Source organism: Ovis aries, chromosome 20 (genome assembly GCF_016772045.2).
Source record: "Ovis aries strain OAR_USU_Benz2616 breed Rambouillet chromosome 20, ARS-UI_Ramb_v3.0, whole genome shotgun sequence".
NCBI classification, from domain to species: domain Eukaryota; kingdom Metazoa; phylum Chordata; class Mammalia; order Artiodactyla; family Bovidae; genus Ovis; species Ovis aries.
This window is the reverse complement of record NC_056073.1, coordinates 15,829,819-15,856,306: the sequence shown is the minus strand read 5'-3', so window position 1 is coordinate 15,856,306 and position 26,488 is coordinate 15,829,819. Positions and strand designations below refer to the sequence as shown.

The 26,488-nt window shown below is 47.3% G+C and overlaps 1 protein-coding gene across 6 annotated transcripts in view; it reads right to left on the bottom strand.

Annotated features, from left to right (window-relative positions):
* The window catches only part of TAF8 (TATA-box binding protein associated factor 8), a 28,861-nt gene that overhangs the window by 1,640 nt on the left and 733 nt on the right, over window positions 1-26,488 (bottom strand). The window contains exons 2-9 of one of the 6 annotated variants that reach the window (XM_027959181.3): window positions 26,232-26,388; window positions 23,344-23,442; window positions 22,962-23,024; window positions 21,836-21,960; window positions 17,895-18,042; window positions 16,197-16,339; window positions 9,567-9,706; window positions 6,196-9,258 (exon numbers count right to left, since the gene is read on the bottom strand). In XM_027959181.3, coding sequence (XP_027814982.1) covers window positions 9,246-9,258; window positions 9,567-9,706; window positions 16,197-16,339; window positions 17,895-18,042; window positions 21,836-21,960; window positions 22,962-23,024; window positions 23,344-23,442; window positions 26,232-26,388 — 888 coding nt within the window. In that variant the 3' untranslated portion in view covers window positions 6,196-9,245. Of the gene's footprint in view, window positions 1-2,603; window positions 2,721-6,195; window positions 16,340-17,894; window positions 18,043-21,835; window positions 21,961-22,961; window positions 23,025-23,343; window positions 23,443-26,231; window positions 26,389-26,488 lie in introns of those variants that run through there. The other 5 variants (XM_027959184.3, XM_042237284.2, XM_042237285.2 and 2 more) reach the window with 5 other exon arrangements.

The window sequence follows — 26,488 nt, the reverse complement described above, 5'->3', positions numbered from 1 at the left end:
AGCTCCTGTGCTTGCTCTTCCCTCTCTTCGGAATGCTTTTCCATGTGGCTGGCCCTATTAATGCAGGCAGGGCCCTGCTCTGACAGCTCTCCTTCCCCACCCTGACCTAGCCCCTTTTACTTGCCCCTCCTGATCCGATCTGCTCACTCTCCATCTCTCCACCCCGAACAGGGCCCTGGGAGGGTGGCCGTTCTGCCTGCCTGGATAGGCACCATGCCCTCTGGCTTCTATTCAGCAGAGAACAGGAAGGGAGGGGTTAGGAGGCCAGGGTGTTAATCCCTGGGATCGGCTCTCTCCCTGCAGGGTGGCTGCTGCCCACTGGCCCCCTCAGTGGCCTTGGCCCCAGCTCCTGGCAAAAGGGTCTCCCAACAGCCTCCCTCCAGGTCTGGTAACTGCGCCTCCCCTCCCTGTACTCACCCAGGTCCGGCTACCTGTGCTGTGCTCCCCTATTAGCTCGTCCACATTTTAGGAGGTAATCCCTTTATTAAACCTTCCTCAAATTCCCCAGCCCAAGTATACCGTGGCTTTTCTTTCAGGACCCCAATTCACCACCCATTACATGTCTATGGTTTGTGAGCTGTCTCACAAACCCCAACTGGCCCCCAGTTAGACCAGAAGGTCAGAGAATGTAGCAGCATAGTCATCCTCCGCTGCATCCCAATGTCTGATTCAGCGCCTACGCATAGTAGCTCAGTATTTGTCGAATGAGTGAATGAAGGGAAGGATCCGTATCATCTGGAGAGGGGCTATGGAGGCGGGAAGGACAGGCTGAGATTTTAGGAGGCGAAGGGGAAAAAGAGCAGCAGTGATGAGGATGTCGCCTCCCCGCCAGCACAAAGACCTCTGTGTATGTCCTTCTTAGCACTTCTCAATCTGCAGTGATCACAGTTTGCTTTCTATGTCTTCCCACTAGAATGGATTCCCCAGGGGCATGTCCATGTCTGTCTTGTTCACTCTGGTATCCTCAGAGCCAGGCGCCGTGCCTGACATACATAAAGGCTCTAGATCCACACTTGTCAGATAAATGCAAGATGCATGAGTTATCCAAAAGAAACACTGAGTTGGCAGAGGACCTGGAAAGCTGGGTTGGGCAGTTTGGAAGTTTCGTGCAGAGAGGTAGGGATGAACTTAAAAGTCTAGTGCAGGAGTGGGGGTGGGAATGAGAAAGATGGAGCTTACAGAAAGAGCTTACAGAAGGGAGGCTGCTGCAGCCTCCAGCAGGCAGGGAAGGAAGAGGTGGCGGAAACTGGGGAAGAGATCAGATGCAGATGGAGGATGAGGAGTCCAGACCATCTGGAGGACGAGATGGTGCTGCAAAGCCAGTGGTCCTGGCCCAAGGTAAGTACTCTGGGCCCAGCTGCTACTGGCCTTGATTCTATAATAACTTTTGCATGAAGTGGGAAAGCTGGGGAGTGGAAGTGGTTTGTTGTGGGGGTGGCGGTGAGTGAATAAAATCCAATCTACCTTGTTGCTTTGAGGGTATAACCAGATAGCTCAGTGGAGAGCGACAGACAGACGCTGAGGACTTGCAGGGTGGTGACAGCCAGGGGTGGAAGAGCAGATGAGCCACGTTCTGTGTAAGCAGAGGGTGGTCTGGGATCACACCCAGCTGGGTGGGTGGGGGAAGGGAATAAGAGCCAGCACAAAGGGAGGCCAAGAGGGGGCACAATCAGGAGACAGGGGCAAGGTCCTGGAGCCAAAGGAGCGACTCTGAAGAAGGAAGGGGCAGTCAGCAGGCCACTTGTAAGAAGCAAGGCCGGGCTAGAGCTCACTGAGGGCCGCATCCTTGAGGAGCACCTTTCTGCCGCCTCTGGACCGGCTGGGGGAGCTGACAGTGCCAAGTCAGGTGCGGCCAGTGTTGGAGAAGGGTTTGCTGCCTGTCCCACCAAAGCGTTCCCAGGCACGTGTCCTAACCCTCATTGTGTCAGAGATAGCCAGCTGTCTGCCAAATCCATTCTTTCCTTGCTGACAAGCCTCCCACATTTGTCCTAGACACAGAGCCTGATTTCCTCACTTGCTGTGCAGCTCGGCAGGGCCTGGGAGGGGGTCAGCTTCTGGGTTCCAAGCTCCCTTCACACACACGCTTCCACCTCTTTCCTCTTCCCCACTGGAAAGTGGACCCAGGAGAAGGGGTGGCAGCCGTCTTCCAGTGCACACACGAGTGTCACCTGAGGTGATGGGGGAGCCGGGAGACTGACAGAGATTTGACATCATCAGGCCACCAAGCCGGCCTGGAGCACCCACCCCGACTTTCACAGAAGGCATATAGTCTGTCTTAAGTGACTCTATTTGGGGGACTCGTTGTGAGAGCAGCCTAACTCAGGTTGGAACATATCGTTTAATCCAGTAGAAATACCACTTGGATCAGACCAAAAGTCGTTCCACCCCATCTCTGCCAGGGGCCCCGCGGGGCAGTGACAGGGGGCCACAGGCATGTCCCTTGACAAAGACTCGCACTCTCCACATACCAGGAATTGTTAAGTCTCCTTACAGATCTGTTACAGAGCCATTACTCAGAAACCACTCAAAATTCTTGATAAAAATGTTTGTAAACCTGCCATCTACTCCATCAAGAAACGGGTAACAGTGACTAGAAGCCTCACCAACACTCTCTGCAACTGATTTCATTTCCAGCTCCCAGGGACGGTGTGCGTGTGCACACGGGTGGACCCACATGGCACACAGTGGTAGCAATGCCTTTGAGGAGCAGAATCGTGTGCCTGTGAAGCAAGAGCATGAAAGGTTAACAAGTGTGGACTTGAATGGGATGCCTGTGGGCAGAACCACAGCTCTGCTCCTTATCAGCCACGCAGACTGAGGTGTTTCTGAGCTCTGGGGCCTCAGGGCCTCCACTGCAAGTGGGGACAGTAAGGACATCTACATTTGAGGTGATTGTGAGGATTAAATGAGTCCGTACGTGGAAAACACAATAGTGACTGACCAGCATTAAGTTCTCACTTAGTATTAGCTTGTATGTCATTTTTAACGCAACAGAGAAGAACAAAGTTTGGCAACTGAGTAACATTGTCACTTACAAAGCACAGGTACAGATGTTCTCATTAAATCTTCTTGATGAGGTAATCATCATTACCCATTTTATGGAAACTGATTTGGACATTTAGGGAGTTGCCCTCCATCCCACAGCTGATTCCCAGATGGCTCAGTGGGTAAAGAATCTGCCTGCATTGCAGGAGACCTGGGTTCCATCTCTGGGTCAGGAGGATCCTCTGGAGGAGGGCATGGCAATCCACTCCAGTATTCCTGCCTGAGAAATCCCATGGACAGAGGAGCCTGGCAGGCTACAAGTCTATAGGGTTGCAAACAGTCAGACATGACTGAAGCCACTGAGCACACACGGACACACAGTTGGTAGGTTGTGGTAGAGCCATAAGTACAGATAAATGTCACTGAGTCTTGTTTTATAGAATCACCACCATTAAGTTGAGCAACTTAAGGATTCCAGAAAATCAAAGTTCAGGAAGGCTAGTTCCATTTAGGGTTGTCCCACCCACTCCTCAAACCAGGCCACTTTGTTGTTAGTTTCTCCATTAACTCCACCGATCATCTTATTTAACTGCCTCATGATCAGAAAAGGAGAAGAGGACCTGCCCAGCACCCTCATCCCTGGGCCAGAGCTGGGAGGGGCTGTCGTACACTTCAGTTCAGTTCAGTTGCTCAGTCGTGTCCGACTCTTTGCGACCCCATGAATCGCAGCACGCCAAGCCTCCCTGTCCATCACCAACTCCTGGAGTTCACTCAGACTCGTGTCCGTCGAGTCAGCGATGCCATCCAGCCATCTCATCCTCTGTCGTCCCCTTCTCCTCCTGCCCCTAATCCCTCCCAGCATCAGTCTTTTCCAATGAGTCAATTCTGGAGATGTGAAAACCTAGGGCAATGTGTGGATCTTATTTTGGTCCTGATTCAAACCAGCCAACTATTAAAAAATAAAAACATCTTTGAGATAACAGGAAAAATTTGAGTATGAACTGGATATGAGAGGATACTATAAAATCACTCTTCAGGGCACTTCCCTGGTGAAAGCGAAAGTGCTAGTTGCGCAGTCGTGTCTGACTCTTTGCGATCCCATGGACTAGCCCGCCAGGCTCCTCTGTCCATGGGATTCTGCAGGGAAGAGTACTGGAGTGGGCTGCCGTGCCCTCCTCCAGGGGATCTTCCTGACCAGGGTCTCCTGCATTGCAAGCAGGTTCTTTACCATCTGAGCCACCAATCTCATATAAAAACCTAATTTTTAACAAAGACACAAACACCATTTAGTGGAAGAAGGGTAATTTTTCCACAAAGGGTAACTGAATCAGTTGGACATCCTCAGGCAAAAGTGAACTCAACCTAAACCCCAACCTCATAAAAAGTATATCTAAATAGATCAAGGCCTAATCATCAAAAAGTCTACAAACAATAAATGCTGAAGATGGTGTGGGGAAAAAGGAATGTTCTTGCACTGTTGGTGGGAATGTAAATTGATACAGCCACTATGGAAGATGGTATGGAGATTCCTTAAAAAACAAGGAATAAAACCACCGTATGACCCAGCAATCCCACTCCTAGGCATATACCCTGAGGAAACAAAAACTGAAAAAGACACACATATCCCATTGTTCACTGCAGCATTATGTACAACAGCTAGAATACGGAAGCAACCTGCATGTCCATCGACAGGTGAATGGATAAAGAAGTTGTGGTCCATATGCACAATGGAATATTACTCAGCCACTAAGTAATATTGAGCAACTACTACTCAGCCACTGAGTAAAAAGGAATGCATCTGAGTCAGTTCTGATGAGGCAGATGAATCTAGAACCTATTATATAGAGTGAAGTGTGTCAGAAAGACAAATACTGTATTCTAATGCACATATACAGAATCTAGAAAAATGGTACTGAAGGATTTACAGGGCAGCAGTGGAGAAACAGACATAGAGACTAGACTTACAGACATGGGGAGAGGGGAGCAGAGGGTGGGATGTATGGAAAGAGTAACACGGAAACTTACGTTACCAAATATAAAATAGATAGCCAACGGGAATTTGCTGTATGGCTCAGGAAACTCAAACAGGGGCTCTGCATCAACCTAGAGGGATGGGAAGGGGCGAGAGATGGGAAGGAGGTTCAAAAGGGAGGGGATATATGTATACCTATGACTGATTCTGTAAAGCAATTATCCTTCAATAAAAAAAAAAAATAGATCAAGGCCTAAAACATAAAACATGTATTAAGATATTAGAAAAATATAGAAAAAGATCTTCAGGACCTAGGGCTCAATAAAGAGGTTTTAGGCCTGTCAACAGAAAAAATCTATAAAAGAAAAAATAAATTGGATTTCATGAAAATCAAAAACTTTTGCTCTCCCAAAGATCCCTGTGAAGTGAATGAAAAGACCAGCTACAGAGTGTGAAAAAGTATTTACAAACCACATGCCTGACAAAGTTCTTGTATCCAGAATATATAAAGAAATCTAAAAAGAAGCAATCCAGTTAGAACATGGACAAAAGATTTAAAGGGATAACAAACCAAAGAAGATATACAGACGGCAAAAAAGCGCATGAAACCATGTCCAACATCTAGCCATCAGGGACAGGCAAACTAAGATCACAATGAGTGTTATCACATGCCTATCAGAACAGCTAAAAAAACTGTTTAAATGATAACATCAAACACTGGAGAGGATGTGGAGAAACTGGCTTATTCATACATTGCCAGTAGGAAAGCAAAATGATACAGGCCACTGTGGAATAGTTTTTTTTTTTTTTTTTTAATGAAACATACAGTTACGATAGGATCCAGTGGTTGCATTACTGGGCATTTATTGTAGAGAAATGAAAATTTATGTTTACATAAAAACCTATACACAGCTGTTCACAGCTGCTTTAGCCATAACAGCCCCAAACTGGAATCAGCCGAATGGTTAAACATGGTACATCCACTTCGGACGCTGCTCAGCAATAAAGGGGCTACTGACACAGCCACCTGGACGGCTCTCACTCCTCACGCTGCGTGGAAAAGCCAATTCCAAAAGGCTACAAACCTTAAAATTCCACGTATGTAGTATTTTAAACATAAAATTAAAGAAATGGAGAAAGGAGAGCAGTGGTTGCCAGAAGGTAGGGATGGGGAAGACATGAGAGGCGGATATGGTTATAAGGAGACAACACAAAGGAACGTCATGGTTATGAGCATGTTCCGAATTTTTAAAAAAATTTTATTGGGGCAAGTTGATTTACAATGTCGTGTTAGTTTCTGCTATACAACAAAGTGAATTGGTTATACACATACATATATCCACTTTTTTAGATTCTTTTCTCAAAGAGGTCACTATAGAGTATTGAGCAGAGTTCCCTGTGCTACAGAGTAGGTCCTTATTAGTAATCTAGTTTATAACTTTTATGGTGATTTTTTTTTTTTTGGTTACACTGGGTCTTCGTCGCTGCATGCAGGAGCGGGGGGCTACCTTCACTGCTGTGCACGAGCTTCTCGTGGTGGTGGCTTCTCGTCGTGAGCACAGGCTCTAGGTGCACAGGGCTCAGGAGCTGCAGCACGTGGGCTCAGCGTTGTGGTGTGCACGCTCCAGAGCTCAGGCTACTCTTGTCCTGGCACCTCGGCTTAGTCCCAGACCAGGGACCAAACCCGCATCCTCTGCTTTGGCAGGTGGATTCTTATCCACTGTACCACCAGGGAAGTCCTATCTTTTTTATCTGTCGTAGTGTGTATGTCAATTCCAACCTCCCAGTTTAGCCCTGCCTGCCCCCCAATGTTCTGTATCTTGACTGGGAACTTACACAACATAATTACATAGAATTACACACGCACACAAAGGCGAAATCTGGATAAGCTCTGTGGGTTGCACCAATGTCATTTTCTTGGGTTTGATATTATACTAGTTATTTGAGATGCTACCAGTGGGACCTCCCTGGTAAAACATTTTTTTTGGGGGGTGGGGGTAACATTCTCTCAATCTGTAATTACCCGAAAAAAAAACTTTAAAAAGTCTATCAGAGACGCATAACAGCATATTTACAGATTACATGATACAGCTCTTAGGTTTGTTTTAAAATATATTCTAGGAATTAAAAAAATAAAACAGTAGAAGACATAGATGAAACAGAACTGAAAAGATGTTGCTAAATGTTGAAGCTGGGTGAATAATACACAGGGAAAACACAAGTTTTGTGTTTGCAGACTTCCCAAATAAAAAGTTTTAGACAGCTTAGAAGGACTAAGCCTAACTTAGAGCGCCGTACTCAATGCTATAACTTTTGCATACAAATTGAGTTCAATGCTTGTAACTGTTTCATTTACAAAGTTTATTATGACCTTTTATTAAGAGCTCATAAATCACAGGCTTAATCTGATTTCATTGACTACTTTTTCCCTCCATGTATTCTCCCAGAGTTATAAAAAATAAACATTTATAAATATACAGTGAGGATCATGCAGTTTTTACACAGTAAGAGCTGGGTCAATGTTTCACGTTGTCCGAGCATCTCCCAGTGTCTCGTTCAGGACAGAATTTGAGCAGCATGGCCTCTGAAGTCTCAACAGCAGAAGAGCAGTTCTTTTCCAAATTTCACCTTGTCACTCAGCATTACAGCATCAACAGGTGCTTGTCTGGGAAGTATCAGGAGAAACCGCTGGGATGACCACTCCAGGAAGTGGAATTTTAGCCCTGTAGCTGCCATGGCTCGACCCTGGGACTGTATTTAAACTTAACAAAGAGCCAAATGACAAGCTTGGAAGGGGTCAGCACAGGCCCAATCTGACGACTATAACTGGAAGGGTTTCAGGTCACTACAGACGGGGAAACTCTTATTTGGTCCAAAGCTGGGGAATCCGATTTTCTCATTCCGCTTCCCTTGTCCAGTTACTGATAGCAGCACTTTCCTTCCAGCCAGTGGGATGACGTGTTTAGAGAATGGTGAGGACAGCACATGGAGCCTGCTGCCTGCTGTCATCAGGCTTTTTGAGTTTTCAAATTCAACCAAGAGGACGTAAGACTAAGAGATGACTGTTGAGGCTGAGTATCAGGAGAGCTCAGGATGGACCTAAGGACTTTACCCAGGGTCTCGTGTTTTCTGTGTATTAACTGGGGTTTCTCTGGGATTTCACTGGCATTTCTCTTCCTCCGACTTAGTTTGAAAACCTCTTCCTCTGGAGACCAGCCAAAGGTATGAGCTTGCCCAGCATCTTCCTTTCTTGGTTTGTAGGCACATCAAGGATAAAGAGGCAAAGAGTTTGGGCAGATTCAGATATGCAGGTTCTTCCTGGCCCACTTCTGCCATAAGGCGGGCACATGGCCTTCTATCCGTGCCAGCCTCCAGCAGACCCGCCAGGTTTCTCAGCCTTTGGACCATACGGCCAAGCCCAGCCTTCAAAATCTCATCCCCACCACCTCCCAGTCCCATCGATCCTTTTCCTATTGCATAAAATCAGTGATTCTGCTATCAAATCACAGCATAATACATCCACTTAGTAGGCTCTTGCCAAAGAAAAATCTCTTTTCCCAGGATGGTGCAGAACTTGGTTGTTCCCAAGCACACGCTCCATGATGGGACAGTAAATGATAAACCTCTCGCGAGAGGGCACTGCCCTGCCTCAGGGAGATTTCATCAGATGCTGAGAGTCAGTGCTGTCTTCCACTCTCCTCCCCATGAAGGCATCTGGTCATGCCTCCTGACTCCTGCTGGCCCTACAATGAGGCTGCAATGGGTGAGCCTCCTGCTTCCAACACGCTGAAAAAGGGCAAGTCACCTTCAACCAAATCAACAGGGTGCTTGCAGCCCAGGCGGGCAGAGAAATAAGCAGATTCTAGGATGATAAATCAGAGCCACAAATTGTTGGCCAATGAAAGGATCCAGATATCCTGAAACACAAACTAAGCATACCGTCTTTCTGGCAATGAGCACAGCAGGCAGAGAGCCCCCTCTCTCTGCCACCTTCTCTGGTCTCCCAGATTTCAAAGAATCAAGTTCCATGATTATAAATGAATTCACCATTCCTGTACCCCATGGTATGGCCAGCTGATTAAAAGTCTCATCATTTCTTCATCAACCCCAAAATCCAGTGAGAACAGGTAATTGTAATAGAGAGTTGGCTATTAAAATCATGCCAAGTTCACACCCCACAGCCTCGGCTTGACCCCGAGACGACCACCTTCCTCTTCCCTCGTGTGGCTTTAACTCGCCCAGGAGGGAGGCATCCACATCTCTGTACAAGGCAGGCTTCCTTCTTAGCTCAGGAGAGGGACCTAGAAAGAAGAGGAATCCTTGGAGCCCACCTGGCGGGGGGCCCGCTAGCTCTGCTTCTGGTGAGGGGAACAAAAACTGCTGGGCTGTGCGGGTTGGTCCCTGGGCTGCAGGATGCTCAACCTCCACGCAACAAGAAAGAGGTACGTGCAGGAAACGAGGATGGAGAGGTAGTGGGGAACATTTCCTGTCACCAAGTAGCTCTGCCCAAGGCTCAGACCCACCATGAGCCTCTCTTTTCTGCCCAGGAGCAGAGAAGACCACCTCGGTCAGCCGGGGAGGCCTCTCTGCACCCCAGCCTCCAACTCACTTCTTCCTGCGGATCTTGGGTTTCTTCACAGGCCGCAGATAGGGGTTATCGATGATACTCTCCTCCCCGTTTCGGCTCCCCGACAAGGAGGGGTTCTGCTGCAGAACAGAGGTGTTCTCCTTCTCGGCTCCAGAATCATCCTTTGAGCAAAGCCGAAATAAAGCAAAACAACCAGCAGCGTGAGGAAAGAGATCATACCTGTGGCTGAAAACTACTACAAGCACCCCTCTCATTGAGAAATCAGAAGCTTGGCTAATGTGCCTCTCTCTGCTCCAGAGGAGACCAGGCAGTGGCTGCGATCAGAGGAAGGCGGGAGCGTCAGCGGTGACACAGAACCTAAGACCCTGAGAAGGCAGGGACAGGAGTCAGAAGGGAGCAGAGACCTGGGAGGGCAGGGAATCGGGGACTACAAGTCAGATGCTTCAGCCTGTGGGGACATAAGAAAAAGAGAAGTGGGACTTCCTTGATGGCCCAGTGGCTAAGACTTCTCGCTCGCAAGGCAGGGGGCTCAGATTCAGTCTCTGATCAGGGAACTAGAATCCACATGCCACAACAAAGATCAGAGATCCGGAGTGCCACAAGGAAGCCCCAGCGCAATCAAATAAATACTTTTTAAAACTTAGAGAGAGAGAGAGAGAGAGAGAGAGAGAGAGAAGGGGCCCTTGGTCCCCTGCAGGACTGAGAGGTACAGGACCAGAACAGACCATGTGCACAGAGCCCCTCCTGGAGCTAACCTCATGGAAATCATGATCTACTGCCCCATAAATTCTCAAGCATCTGGTACTTGCAACGTGGTGCCAATGGTCATATGCCGGTGGAGGCCAGAAACTGCTGGAGCCCCGAGAGCTCCCACGAAGGCATCAGCATGGGAGTGTCATCCGCCACCTCCATGTGTGGCCTGTGGGTCAGGCCTCTCCCTGTTCGGTTTTTGAGAAAAGTGATTTTTGGAGAAAAGTTTATAAGTTTGAGTATAACCAATATGATCTTGAAGATTTTTTTTTTAAAATCACAATTGGATGTAGACATAGAAAACAGTAATGATGCTGAAATTTTACAAACTGCTTCTAAAAATACGGGTGACTGATTTTCCTTTCCTTTTTTACACTCTCTTTCTATTTTCCAAGTTCTTTAAAATGAGCAGGAGAGGCGCTGAGGGGACTCACACGAAGGGCTCAGGCCCAAGTGGCAATAAGTGACCAGAAGCTGCTGGTTGGGCTGTACCCCCTGGTGACAGGCCGAAGGTTCCACCACTGAGGTTCCTGTTCTGTGTGTGCTCGTCGCTCAGTTGTGTCTGACTCTTTGCGACCCCATGGACTGCAGCCCGCCAGGCTCCTCTGTCCATAGGATTCTCCAGCCAAGAATACTGGAGTGGGTTGCTTTTTCCTTCTCTAAGGGATCTTCCTGACCCAGGGATGAAACCAGGTTCTCCTGCATTGAAGACAGATTTTTTTACCATTTGAGCCACCAGGTCAGCTGTTGTGTAACTTGAGGCAAAAGAGGATCTGACCTCAAGCAGGAGATGGCGCTGTCAGAAGACAGCAGGGCAGAGGATGCTGTCATCAGGGATAGGAGAAGTAGATGAAAGAAATAAAGGAACTAAACTGACTGAGATTTGTAAAGAAAAGGTGGGAGCAAAAAGGACTGTCAGGAGTGACCTGGGCTCAGAAAAGCCAGACTCAGGCAATGCGCATGCTCTGTGTGAATACCAGGCACCCAAGGGTGCTGCCTCCAGCCTCACAGGTTCCAACACCATTTGCATGGCAACATCTCCCACCTGAACCTCCCCAGCTGTCACCTCTCCCGTGACCTCCAGGCCTGCACAGCCTGTCACTCTACCACCGCCATCTCTGGGCATCTCAAATTCAATGTGCCTGAAACTGAACCCCGAGCACAAACAGCTCCTCCCACTGACACAGGTGACAGCAACTGCATCCTCCCATTGGCCCAAGCCCCAAAATCCATCACGCCTGCTTTTTTTCTTTCTCTGATATATCCCCCAGCCAACCTGTTAGGAAAACTTCTTGGCCTTACTTTCAGAATACAGGCAGAATTGACTTCCATTATCTCTAGTGGAACTCCCTGGTAGGATCCCCTGCTGTCTCCCACCTGGATGGACAGCCGCCTCCTAACAGCCATCCCATCACAGTCCATCCTCTGCCTGCCCCGTGGTCACCAGCGTGGCCAGTGCTCCCTGGAGAAGCTCAGACCTGCCCCTCCTCTGCCCCACATCCTCTCATGACTCCTGCTTCACCCAATGGGAAGACAGCTCTTCAAACTGCTCACAAGGCCCTTCCTGACCTGACCTCTCCCTCTCCCCCACGCCCATCCCACCTGCCTCAGTCACAGCCCCACCTGCCTTCTTACTGTTCCCTTTCCAGGACACCACCCCAGAGAGCCCGAGGCTCAATCCTTCACCTCCTTCAAGACAGCTCAGATGTCACCTTCCCTGTGATGTGTACCTTGAGCACCCTATTTAGAATGGAAACCTCCCCGCTTTACCCTGGATCTTTCCCTACTTAGTCCCCCCTGCCTCCACCCAGAGCACTTTTCATCTTTAACATACTATACAGTGACGGATTTACATATTACACTTCATGGTCAAGCCCCCACTGCCAACACATGGGCTGCCAAGAGGCAGCGGTTGTCTTTGTGCTGGTCACTGATGTGTCCCAAGCACCCAGAACTATGTCTGGCACCTACCAGGTATTAAGTAAATACTTGTTGAATTAGTGAATGGTATGTTGTTCAGAAAAAAGTAAAGGGTGAGGCACTGGGATTGCCTGTAGACGGCAGCTGGTTCAAATGTATGAGAAAATAATCATCTGATACACCAATTTAAAATGAAGAGCCCCTTCATGTTCGTAGATAGAGAAACCAGAATCAAGCTCAACAAAGTAACTTCCCAGCAACAGTCTGTGAGAGCTTCTTCCTCCATAGACAAAAGAACACTTTAAAACACCAGTTAGTGAACTCCTTGTTAACAATGTCGTGTAAACACTAAAGACAGGAAATAACCTAACGTCCACAGGGGACTGGCTTGTAAAGTCCACACAAGAGGGCGGGACTAAGGGGAGGGGCGAAACAGTTCCGCATACAAGGATGTGGAATGACTGCCAAGTAGCTCCACAAGGGAAGAAAGCAAGGGGTAAAAACTGTGATTTGCTGTGTATGTTCAAAACAACAATTAAAAAAACGTCTCTAAGGACTTCCCCGGCAGTCCAGTGGTTCAGATTCCATGCTTCCAATGCAGGGAGTACAGGTTTGCTCCCTGGTCAGAGAACTAAGATCCCACGTGCTGCACAGCATGGCCAAAAAAATAAACTCAAACAAAGTCTCTAGAAGGATTCACAAGAATGCGGTGACACTGGTTGCTCTGTAGGAGGGGAAAGGAGAGTGAAAGACGGTCACCGCACATCTTTTTGCACATTTGGGTTTCAAATGTTTGCTTGTTGCCAGTCCAACAAAATAACAAGCCCAATTGATTGTCCATAAATTGTTGCTGGAATCCTCCTCTTGAAGTTTTTTATTTCTCTGTTCTGTACAGAAGAGCACATGGCCATACAACAGGGGCGGGGAGGGGGTGGGCAGGGGTGCCATGGGCTGTCATATGCCAAGCACCCAACATAGATGAGCTGATTTTATCTCAGGCGCCTCACTTCCCCTTGAAGTAGGCATTCCCATTTGTAAGGAAACAGACTCAGATGCTGGGTCAGGCAACCACCGTCACTTAGTGGAAAACAGCCTGGTCTGGATTTGCAGCCAGGCCAGTCTGACTCCCAAGGCTCAGGTCTTTTCACTCTTTGCTGTCTGGCTTGGCCTCCAGGGATCCAGAAGTCCTCAGGCAGCTCCTGGCATCCAGTCCGCCTCGCTGTACTCACCGCCATGACCTCACCTATGTCACTCCCCAGAGTGTTAGGTAACTCAACTGCAAGCCCTTGAGCTTACTTACAAAAGGATTGTGATGTTTGTTTAGAAGATTCCTCATTCTCATAAGGTGAACCTCATCTTAGTCCATGACCCAATCACCATATCTCAGACCGACTTAACAGAGTCCAAACCAGAAGCGTAGGATAACAAGCTCCTCTGCTTTACGTAAAGCCATGGGCTGCCAGCCCTAATTCTGAAAGGAATAATTCAACATTAAAGAGGTATGTGATCACGCAAGGGAGACCGTCAGTAAATACTAGAGTCAGAACTGGCACTCTCCACCTGCATCCCGGGGCTGCAGACTGCCACCTGGGGCCTCACACCTCAGAGAACCCTCAGTCCAGTTACGACCACTAAGCCATCTCTTGCTTAAAAGCCAGGGCCAGCCTTAAAGGACAGATGAACATGGCAACCTCACTCTAAGGATCCAATAAGCCTTAAAGGCATTAGAGCTTCTGGCACGTCTATGCCTCTACTTGGAACTTTCTCTCCTGATGCATACATGAGTGGCTCTTACCCTCTTACTTGCCAAGGACAATACATCATAAGCAGAAAGGAACACCCCCAAGTTTCCACGAGCACACTCCCCTCCTCAACCTTTGTCTCTGTCCACACACTTTGTCTCCTATCCTGGCTGGGAAAAGTCCACAATCAGGCTAACCCCTCCTTTTGGGTACTGGATTCCTGCCCTACCAAAGATCATCATTCCAAAATGTTTTTCTCTCCTGAATCAACTTTATCAGATCACTCCCATCAGCACAGGCATCTTGTTACACCTCTCTGACCTCCTTAATTCTTTCCCTTTAGTTACCACGCCATTTCTCTCTTTCCCATCACAGCAAAATTCCTTGAAACCACGGTCTACATTTAATAGAACTTCCTGTGATGATTTGATTGTTCATATCTGCACTGCCCAGCAGGGTAGCAGGAGTCACAGGTGGCTACGGAAATGTAGCTGGTGTGACTAAGGAAGCAAATTTTTTGTTATATGTAATTTACATCAATTTAGACTTAGTTGCCTGTGGACTACTGGCCACTGTGAAGGACACCACCAGTCTGTACTCACTCCAATTTCTCTCCTCCCATTCTCTTTGAATTCACTTGCTCTCATTCTTCCTGAAATGGCTGGTGCCAAATCTAAGGGACAAAGTCTCAGTCCTCACATGGCTGGAACCAGCCACAGCTGCAGACAAAGATCAAGCGGGATCACTCTCCTCCTCCTGAAACTTTCTTCCCTCGGCACCCAGGACGCGCCACCTTCCCTCCTGTGCCTTCTCCACATCCTTGGCTGGTTCCTTGTCTCCTCAGCTGCTGAACAGTGCAGAGCCCAGGGCTCAGTCCTGGTACTTCTCTTTTTCATCCTCATTGCTCCCTAGGTGCTCATCTGGTCTCTAGTGGTTTTCAACACTACCTACATGCTGAGGACTCTCAGACTTGCACTTTGAGCCCAAACACCTTCCTACCTGACATCACCATGACTCTTTGTGACCCCACGGACTGTAGCCCACCAGGCTCCTTTGTTCATGGATTATCCTGGCAAGAATACTGGAGTAGGTTGCCATTTCCTTCTCCATGGCATCTTCCCGACCCAGGGATCAAACCTGCGTCTCCTGCAGCTCCTACATTGGCAGGGGGATTCTTTAGCACTGAGCCACTAGGGAGGCCCCTACCTGATCTCACCAGCCGGATATCTAACAAGCATCTCAAACTTACCTCATGTACACCTCAACTCCTGGTCCCCCCGCTACCCCGATTCCACCCAAAAACCTCCCCTTTCTTGGCTGAAGGCAACTCCTTTTTTCCTACTGTTCAGGCAAAAAACCTTGCATTTGTCTTTGACTCTCTTTCCCATCTCACACCCACTCCGTCAGTCGGTTCTTTTCTGAAAATCACCTGCAATTCGGCTAAGTCACCCACCCGGTCGTGCCTCTCCCCCTGCTCCGTCTCTGAGCTTCCTGCACCGTCTCTCAGCTTCCTGCACCAGCCCCCTGACCGGCCTCTGCTCCGCCCTCACCCTGTGCAGTCCACCTTGACCGCACCAGCTCACCCATCCCGAGACCCAGCTCTGCCTAGCGGGTCGCGTGGCTCCCGTCTCACTGACAAAAAGCCCAAGTGCTGGTGTACCGTGAAGCCCTGAGCCCCAGGAGCTCCCTGACCCCATCGCCTGCTGCTCCCCTCTTACTGGTGTCCCCCTGGTCACCCCCACGGCCTCTGTTCTTCTTCAGCACAGCAGTTCCCACCTTGGGGCCTTTGCATCTGCCATTCCCTCTGCGGGGAGGGCTCCCCTCCCAGAAAAGCGCAAGCCTTGTTCCCTCAGGCCTTTGCTCACCTGTCCGCCTTCTCACTCACCGTAATACCACACCCCCCAGGCCCATGCCTACTCCTGTCCCCTACTCCTGTCTCATTTTTCCTTAGTTCCGTGAGGGCAGGACGTTTTGCCTATTTTGCCTTCCGCTAATTTCGCAGCACCCAACACATGCTTGACTCTGGCAGGGGCTCATTCAGTATCTGCTGGATGACTGAACGAATCCCCAGGGAGCAAGAGATAACGTCACCACAGGCCCATCGTGCAAGCCCCTCACAAGAGGCCAGAGACTGAGGGGGTCCTGTCCAACCCCTGGGGAGACAGGCAGTGAGCAGCATGGGCTCCTGCGGGGGGTGGGGGCGGGGGGTGCACGGAAGCGGACGGAAGGCTGGACCCACCGGGCTGATGTGAAGAGGAAGGTTCTCTGTGTCCGTCTGCTCGTCCTGCTCTGAGGAATCCGTCTCCTCCATCTGCTGCATCTCCAGCTCGGACGGAAGAAGAGCCGTCAGGTAGGGAATGGTGAAAGGCCTGGCAGCGATCACTGGGGGATTGGAAAAGAGGCCAGGAGCCTTACGACACATCAGTGAGCAGCACCCAGCGGCAGTGATGCCTAACACGCTCGGGCACTCACCACGGGCCAGGTAACACTTACACGTTACCTTTAATCCTTGCCTCCACCATATTAAACAAGTACAATTACCAGCCTCATCGTACAGATGGGGAACTTGAGGAATGGAGGGATGATGAACGTGAAAGTGAAAGTGAAGTTGCTCAGTCGTGTCCAACTCTTTGCAATCCCATGACCATGGGATTCTCCAGGCAAGAAGACTGGAGTGGGTTGCCATTTCCTTCTCCAGAGGACCTTCCAGACACAGGAACTGAACCCAGGTCTCCCACACTGCAGGCAGACACTCTACTGTCTGAGCCACCCCCCTCAAACACACAGGAAGTGGCAGAGTGGGATATGAACCCCGGCAATATGACTTCAGAGCTTCTTTTACTAAGCACCAGAGAGGACTGGGGCTGAATCCTAGCGAAGCATCAGCTTAGTGATCTTATACCTGAGGCCAGTTAACCCCTCAGCTTCATTACTAGAGCAAAGATAGGGATCCCTTCAGCCTGAAGGACTCAAGTCCTGACAGTGGACCTGAGAACTCTTGGCCTGGAATATATCCATGGAGCTAGAGGGCACTTCAGGTAAAGGAGTGATCCAATTCCTCCAAAAAGCAATGAGGCTGAGGAGAAATTATTGTTTAAAAAAAAAAAATTGAAAGAAAGTCTCTGTGTATACTTCCATGGTAGAATTAACAGCAGATACTCAAAGATTATTTTCAGCATGGCTCAGATGTGGGTCCTGCACACAGAAAGAACTAGGTCTGAATACCATCTGCTCGCCACGTGACCTTCAGCAAATTACTCCATTGCTTTTCTCTAGAAGCCTTGGCTTCCCAGAAGGGCAGTGGAAATAGTTCCTAACTCAGAGGTTCACTCGAGGAGCTCAGAAGTAACAGAAGGGAAGTGATCAGCATAGCTTCTGGACTTAGTAACCTAGCTGCTATAGATCCAGGGCCAGGAACACATCGAGGATCCACCAGGAGCCTGCTGACCCCTCCAAGCTCATCACCCTCGCTCCCCTAGGGAAACCTGGAGGCTGATGGAGGAAGGAACTTGGGTCACACAGCGAAATGGTAGTGCTGAGATGAGAACTTCAGGGGTGGGCCCTGTGAGAGGCTGCTATGAAGGCGAAGCCTGGCAGAGGCTCTGTAACTGCCTGGCCCCTGACGCCAGGTCCTTCCACCACCAGGGCCGCCCTCTCACTGGATGAGCCTCTCTGATGCCCAGGGCTCAGTCACCCTCGAGGTGACCTCAACTCAACGAACCTCAAGCACCCACTTCCAACACAGGTCATGACTATTTTGGAGTCATCAGTTAGGGACAGGCCCTGAAAATCTGGGAAAAAAGAGCCAGAAATCTGAAAAACAAGTTCCACCCAAGATAAGGACAAAGCTTACTTGTTTCTTCCAATCACAATGAGGGAAGGAAGAGGGGATGGTGTCTCAAGGACAAGGCAGGGTCCACAGAGGGGAGAGACTCACGTGGAAACGTGCTGACGTCATCTTTGAAAAGACTCTGGGTCTCGCCTGTCTTGGCCATGAAACGGGTGAGTGCCCGCTCCACATCGCGTCTCTGGGACGCAGCCTTCTCCCGCAGGACCTGGTAGTCTGACACGGGCTCGCGGTACGTCTAAAGGGAGAGCAGCAAAGATGCTCGAGAAAATACCCATGACTACATTGCTCTCCTCGGGTCCCTGCCTTGCTGTTGCTCTGTCCTCCCACCCTTTAAATGACTCCCTACCGTCACCCAGAGCAGAGATCTCCAAGGGTGGTGGAAGGGCACAAAGAAAGCAATAAGACTATCATTAACATTTACTTTGAATCTTAAAAATTAAGAAATGTACAAATATTTATATAGTGCTTGATCCTAGGTATTCATTTAGCTCCCATGACAGCTGGACTCAGGCATAAGGGAGAACAGGGAATCCTCAACCTCCAACCCCCTGCAAGCCCTGATGGGACCACCTAGAACCCTTGGTGTAATGTGATGACAAGATTTTCTGACATGTTTGAAATTTTCCCCAAATGAAGAATTTGATGAGATCCTGAACACTCTGGTTAAAAACATTAAAAAGCAAGATCTTATGATTATTTTTAAGACAACTGCTTGACATTTATCATAAAAGTTTGAAATTTAATTAACAAAATTCTTCAAATAAATTGGTAGGCGAGAATGAAAAAAAATTACTTTTATGGTTTATTAAGGACAGCCTAAGATGCCACCTACCTATCTTTGTAATATATCTTTTTCAACTATGAGAGCTGTTAAAGTAAACTTCAGTTTAAAGAAAGACGTGTCGAAGTCCCAACCTTGAGGGCCTCAGAATATGATCTTACAGTGTTTGGAAGTAGGGTCAGGGCAAGATGCACTCAGTGAACACGAGGTGATATACAGTAGGGCAGTATGAAGCCACATGACTGGTGTCCTTAACAGAAATGGTCACATGAAGGCGGAGAGGCAAAGGGAGGGCCACGTGAAGGCGGAAGATCGCAGTAACATATCTACAAGCCAAAGGACCCCATGAGCTGCCTGAAGCTACCAGAGGCTGAGAAGCAATTTCAGAGGGAGCCTGCTGACACCTTGATTTTGAACTTCTGGCCTCTGGAACTGGAAGACAATGCATTTCTGTTGTTCCGAGCCACCTACTTTGTGGCACTTTGTTACAGCAGCCCTGGGACCCTCATACAGAATCCACTGGTCAAGGGCAACGTCTGTGTTGCAGTGGTGGGTGACCACTTGCTCCTTTCCCCCCATATCTTGAGGTGTGGAAAAATCTCCCGGATGACTTGCTCTAACCCCACATTGTGGCCACATTTGCATCAGGACACGGGGACACAGGAAGTGAGTGGAACAGCTTCTAGGGACTCCTGGCCACCATGTGCCTTCCAAGGGAAGGAGAAATTGCTAGAAGGCAAATTAGGACATATCAAACCACAGACGAAAACTAGACTTGTCCTATATAGACCCAAAGCTCACAGTTATGATAAGCTGCTGCTGCTGCTGATGCTAAGTCGCTTCAGTCGTGTCTGACTGTGCAACCCCACAGACAGCAGCCCACCAGGCTCCGCTGTCCCTGGGATTCTCCAGGCAAGAACACTGGAGGGGGTTGCCATTTCCTTCTCCAATGCATGAAAGTGAAAAGTGAAAGTGAAGTTGCTCAGTCGTGACTGACTCTTCGTGACCCCATGGACTGCAGCCTACCAGGCTCCTCCGTCCATGGGATTTTCCAGACGAGAGTACTGGAGTGGGCTGCCATTGCTTTCTCCTATGGTAAGTTACATTTCATATACCAAGCTTTTTTTTGGCTGTGCCACATGGCATGCAGGATCTTAGTTCCCCGACCTGGGATCAAATTCATGCCCCTGCAATGGAATAGTAGTCTTAACCACTGGACCACCAAGAAGTCCCACCAAGTATGTATTAAGTAACTTTTACCCTGATTTCAAAAATAACTCTTACCTATTTTGGAAAATTTGGAAAACCCAGAAAAGCATACACAAAACAAGAGTTAGCTACACTCTAACCAAGAATTACTACCAATGTTTTGTGGAATAGGTCTTTTCTCTATGTGGCTAGGTACTTTTATATCTAGAAGATATTAAGAAGTGATGGCAAGAATATACAGAAGAACTATACAAAAAAGATCTTCATGACCCAGATAACCACAATGGTATGATCCCCCACCTAGAGCCAGATATCCTGGAATGTGAAGTCAAGTGGGCCTTAGCAAATATTGCTATGAACAAAGCTGTTGGAGATAATGGAATTCCAGTTGAGCTATTTCAAATCCTAAAAGATAATGCTGTGAAAGTGCTACACTCAATATGCCAGCAAATCTGGAAAACTTGGCAGTGGACACACGCCTAGAAAAGGTCAGTTTTCATTCCAATCCCAAAGAAAGGTCATGTCAAAGAATGTTCAAACTACTATACAATTGCACTCATCTCACATGCTAGCAAAAGTAATGCTTCCAAGCCAGGCTTCAGCAGTATGTGAACCGTGACCTTCCAGATATTCAAGCCGGATTTAGAAAAGGCAGAAGAACCAGAGATCAAATTGCCAACATCTGTTGGGTCATTGAAAAAGTAAGAGAGTTCCAAAAAACATCTGCTTTATTGACTATGCCAAAGCCTTTGACTGTGTGGATCACAACCAACTGTGGAAAATGCTTCAAGAGACAGGAATAGCAGACCAACTGACCTGCCTCCTGAGAAATCTGTACGCAGGTCAAGAAGTAACAGTTAGAAACAGACATGGAACAAAAAACTGGCTCCAAATTTGGAAGGGAGTACGTTAAGGCTATATATTATCACCCTATTTATTTAACTTATATGCAGAGTACATCATGTGAAATGCTGGGCTGGATGAAGCACAAGCTGGAATCAAGATTGCTGGGAGAAATATCAGTAATCTCAGATATGCAGATGAGACCATCCTTATGGCAGAAAATGAAGAGGAACTAAAGAGCCTCTTGATGAAAGTGAAAGAGGAGAGTGAAAAAGTTGGCTTATAACTTAACATTCAGAAAACTAAGATCATGGCATCCAGTCCCATCACTTCATGGCAAATAGATGCGGAAACAATGAAAACAGTAACAGACTGTTTCCTTGGGCTCCAAAATCACTGCAGATGGTGACTGCAGCCATGAAATTAAGATGGTTGCTCCTTCGAAGAAATGCTATGACCACCCTAGACAGCATATTAAAAAGCAGAGACATTACTTTGCCAACAAAAGTCCGTATAGTCAAAGCTAAGGTTTTTCCAGTAGTCATGTATGGATGTGAGAGTTGACTATAAAGAAAGCTGAGTGCCAAAGAATTGATGCTTTTGAACTATGGTGTTGGAGAAGACTCTTGACAGTCCCTTGGCCTGCAAGGAGATCCAACCAGTCCATCATAAAGGAAATCCTGAATATTCATTGGAAGGACTGATGATGAAACTCCAATACTTTGGCCACCTGATGTGAAGAACTGACTCACTGGAAGAGACGCTGATGCTGGGAAAGATTGAAGCTGGGGAGAGAAAGGGATGACAGAGGTTGAGATGGTTGGATGGCATCACCAACTTGATGGACACAAGTTTGTGCAAGCTCCAGGAGTTGGTGATGGACAGGAAAGCCTGGTGTGCTGCAGTCCATGGGGTCACAAAGAGTCAGACACGACTGAGCAACTGAACTGACTTTTGTGTCTGGACGGAAGAGGCAAAATTGTGCCAGCTTCAATTTCTTCATTAACTCTATTTTTGCCAGCAAAGTGCAGAAGATAATTCTCCTTTGCCAAATTGAAGACATTTTGGAGGAGAGACATTCTGAGTCCTGAACTACCCTGTTACCAATAAACTTCTGGACTCCAGTCTGACAGCCAGGTAGAATTGAGTCTGCTTTTGCATCAGTCACAGCCTCTAGCATGGCCTTATCACTCACCGGAGTTTTGATGTAGGTGTGGGGGTCAGGAAACTCAGGGAAATGGCTGGGGATGTGTGGCGGGTGGGGTCGGTTCTGTCCTGCAGTGAGGGCCTTGGGGGTCACCGGCTGATTGGTCACTGGAGCTGCAACAGAGTTCTGACTGGTTACGATTCCACCAGAGGTCTTGCGTCTCTAACCCAACCCTCCTTTTCTCAAAATAAATGCTGGACCTTAGTGTACTATGCAACAGGCAGTTTGTACTTCTACTAATAAAAGGCGTTCGATGGCTTGAGGACCTGAAAGGGTACCTCTGCCCCCAACCTCTGCATAATCTGGGGTGACATTCCCATGTACAATAATCTGCCTGCATGCCTCTCAGGTAGGTGAGTTGGTGGCTGTGACAAGTTAACTAGGTAAAAGAGAGGCCTGAGGAACTAAGCAAGTTAGGTGGGCTGCTCGCTCTTTTCAAGAATCTGGGTAACAAATACAAACACTGAGCCAGGGAAAGTTAAGTGAGGAGGGGATTAAAAACGGCACCTTCCACTGCTGCCTTGAGAGGTATTCCTAAAAAGATGCCAGCCTGAAAAAAGTGATGAAAAAAAAAAACAAAAAAAGACTAGTGAATTCTTGCCAGGTTCCATAAACCCAAACTAGTTACTCCAACTCAGTTTATGGTGCTCAGTGTATCGAAGGCAGAGATCATCAAACTTTTTGTATAAAGGGACAAAAAGTAAATATTTTAGGTTTTGCAAGCCATGCAGTCTGTCACAACTACTGAACCCTGCCATTATAGCAAGAAAGCAACCATAGGTAATAAGTAAATGTGGCTGTGTACCAACAAAGGTTTATTTACAAACATAGGTGGTGGGCCACAGTACCCATAGTTTACTGATTCTTGATCTAAGCAGGAACAGGAACTCTCATATTTCTCAAGTAGCATCGGGATGGTTTGCCTTTGTGGTGAGTGAATTTCACAACCTAATTCCATCGGTCCAAATCAAGATGACACTGTAGGTAGCCCCAAATCATGGAAAGGAGCCTGCACTGAGGCAGTAGCTACATACCAGTCCCTGCCCTATTCAATTACTTCACTCCACCAGCATTAATTGAGCACTACCGGATATCTCGGTTCTCAGTCACTTACGGGCAGTGATGACCATCCTCTGAGACCGTTTTGCATATGCAGGGAGAGTGTCCACATTGAAACCTAAGAAATAGGAAAACAAAAATCACTGCCTAGGCCACTAAATATGGAAGGGGAAGTAATGCTGCGGTGAAATAGTTTAAACTCCTGACTGCTGCCACTCAAAAGAAGCTGCAACAGAGTCCCCCAAAGGAGTTAAGAGGTCTCTTACAGGGGTTCAGAGGAACCCTCTTTTGATAACTGTCAAGTTGAAAGCAAACCAGGAGACTCACGAGGAGATTCAAGAACATTCAGCAGACTGGCCTGTCTCCTGGGGATTCCTCTCTCTCTCATGTTCCCAACTCAGCTGCACTGAAGAAATGGAAACTGGAGATGTACTCACCCATCTCGACAAGGGTGACCACAATATCTGACAGTGTGGGCTGGGTCCTGGCTGTGTGCTCACAGTAAGACTTGGCACTCCTTCCAATTTCTGAAATGTCTAAGAATCAAAAGCAGAAAGTCTTGTTCTCAGTTCCCAAACGGTTACAGAACGATCACATGAGCCAGCAACTCCACTCCTAGGTATATACCCAAGTGAAAGGAAAACAGGGCCTCAAACAGATTCTTGCGTGTACATGTTCACAGCAGCCAAAATGGAGAAACAACCCAACGCCCATCCACAGAGGAATGGATCCAGAAAATGTGGTCTATACCTTTAACGGAATATTACTCAGCCTTCAAAAGGGATGATGTTCTGATATAAGATACAATATGAATGAACTTTTTGTTTTTTTTCTTAACTTTATATTTTATATTGGAGTATAGCCAGTGCAATTAACAATATTGTGACAGTTTCAGGCAGACAGCAAAGGGACTCAGTCATAATATACATGTATCTATTCTCCTCCAAACTCCCTCCCATCTAGGTTTCCTGTGTTTTATTTTTTTTTTTCCTGTGTTTTATAAAATATTTATTTACTTATTAATTTTTAAATTTTTGGCTGTGTTGGGTCTTTGTTGCTACGCATAGGCTTTCTCTAGTTGCAGAGAGTGGGGGGGCTCCTCTTCCTTGTGGAGCATAGGCTTCTCACTGTGGTGGCTTGTCTTATTGTGGAGCACGTGCTCTAGAGCTCATGGCCTTAGCAGCCCCATGGTGTATGGAATCTTCTTGAACCAGGGATTGAACCTGTGTCCCCTGCATTGCAAGGCAGATTCTTAACCACTGGACCACCAGAGAAGCCTATGAATGAACTCCAAAAACGTCATGCTAAGCAAAATAACCCAACCAGTCAAACATTTTAAGCTTCCACTTAAATGAGGTACATAGAAAAAAAGAAAATCCATAGGGACAAAAATTAGATTAGAGGTTACCAGGAGCTGGGAGGAAGGAGGGATGAGGGGCTGTTATTTATGGATACAGAGTTACTGTTCAGAACCATGAAAAAGTAAAGTTCTGAAAACGGATAGTGCTGATGGTTGATACCACTGTGACTATATTTAACACTACTGAATGCTTAAAAGTAATTAAAATGGTAATTTTATGCTATGTATATTGTGCCATCAAAAAAAAAAAAAAAGGTCTTACTATTTGGGTGTCAGGTTTTTTTTTCTCTTCTACCTGAAGCTGAAACCTCTTTTTCAGTCACTCGGAAGTCCCTCAGGGGAAAGGGGAAACAGGAAGCTGGGCTCTATGAATGGGCTTCAGGGGTGGATGAGCAGTTTCGGGAAAATTCTGAAATTGTGCTCCATTTTACACAAACACAAAAAGCCTGTGGACTTAAGCATTTTCATAATAAAATGAGACATTCTTTGACTTTTTCTACTCTCACTCTCTGCCATGTTTTCCAGAGGCTATGTCACCTGTGATGACGTCACGGCTCTGCTGGCTAATGGAATGTGTCCGTGTGCATCCTTATGTTTTAGGATGTTCTCAATTTCATTTTCTAATGTGACAAAATCTCTCTATATAAAGCCCATGTTGCTATTTCCCTCATGGTCTAGTGGTTAAGAATCCACCTGCCAATGCAGGGGATACACGTTCAATCCCTGGTCTAGGAAAATTCCACTTGCCGCAGGGCAAGTAAGTCCACGTACCACAGCTACCGAGTCCACACTCTGCAACGACTGAAGCCCGTGCACCCTAGGGCCTGTGCTCTGCAACAAGAGACGCCACTGCAATGAGAAGCCTGTGCACTGCAACTAGAGTAGTCCCTGCTCGCTGCATCTGCAGGAAGCCTGCACACAGCAACAAAGACCTAGAGCAGCCCCTCGCCTCCAAAAAAGCTTATTTTTTTTAAAAAAAGAGCGTATCATTAAAAAAAAAAGCCCATGTATACAAAATTCCTTAGGACCCTCAATATTTAAGAATCTAAAGGGGTTTGAGATAGCTGCTTTAGGAAAACATTTGGTAGTTTGAAGTCCCAAACATCAGCTGCAGAGAGTCATCTCACCCTAGATCACACCCTTCCTGGAGCAGCCCACATCCATGACTGATCAAGACTGCAAAGGCAGGGCTTTGGGGACCTGATGTCAGAAACTCTGATGAGCAATAATGCCTCCAGGGTTCCCTGCTGAGCTGGCCAATTCTTTGTTTCAACTTTTCCCTCTCTGCCTAAACCTTTCTCTCACTTCCATTCACAGGGATGATTCCTCCCAAAACACCTTAATGCCCAATCCCTCATCTCATCCTTCCCTACCCAAGGCCCAAAGAGGGAAATACACTGATTATGCACAAGCCTGTGTGAGACCATTCCAGGCTCCTAAATCTTAAGATACTTCCTTTTAAAAGCAGTGGTGGTTTTTATTTTCCATTTTCTAAAACTTATTCTCCCTCACTCTTTGTATCACATAATATAGCATTTGATTATATAATGTGTGGCATCTCTATCATGGGACTTAATCCTGACTCTCCAATAAAAGTGTAAATTATTTGAGCATAGAGAACAAACAGTAACAATAACACCACCTACAAGTCATTGAGGGCTTACATTTTCAGCTTTGACTGTTTTCATATATATCTCACTTATACTCAAAACTCCAAAGTGTGCAAATTATTACCCCTTTTCAGGAATAAGGAAATTGAGGTTCAGGAAGTTTAGTGGTTGACCCAAGCTATTAAGTGGCAGAGTGAGAACTTACACCCAGGTCTATCTTATTCTAAAGCCTGTTAGTCGCTTAACAATGTCCTTCCTTTTCTTAAACCTTTTCAACACTATCACGATGCAGGACACAGAACAGATGTTTGACTGGAAGAAGGCCTACTGTTTCCTATTGTTTCCCGGTACTTACAGCTCTGCAGCATCTCTGTCAATGTTTCCACAGATGCTTTCTCAGCACTCTCAAACCCTGCCTCTGTCAGCAGGGAGCTCACAACCACTTGCAGGGTTCGCCTCCGGGCCAGATGGTAGTTATCAGCAGGGTTAGTGGACTGTTTACTTCCTGATCTCTGTGAATCAGCAGCCCAGAAACAGAGAACATTTTTATTCACTGGACAATGATGCAATTAGAGCTCACATACTGTCACTGGCAAGCAAAGGTTCTTTTGC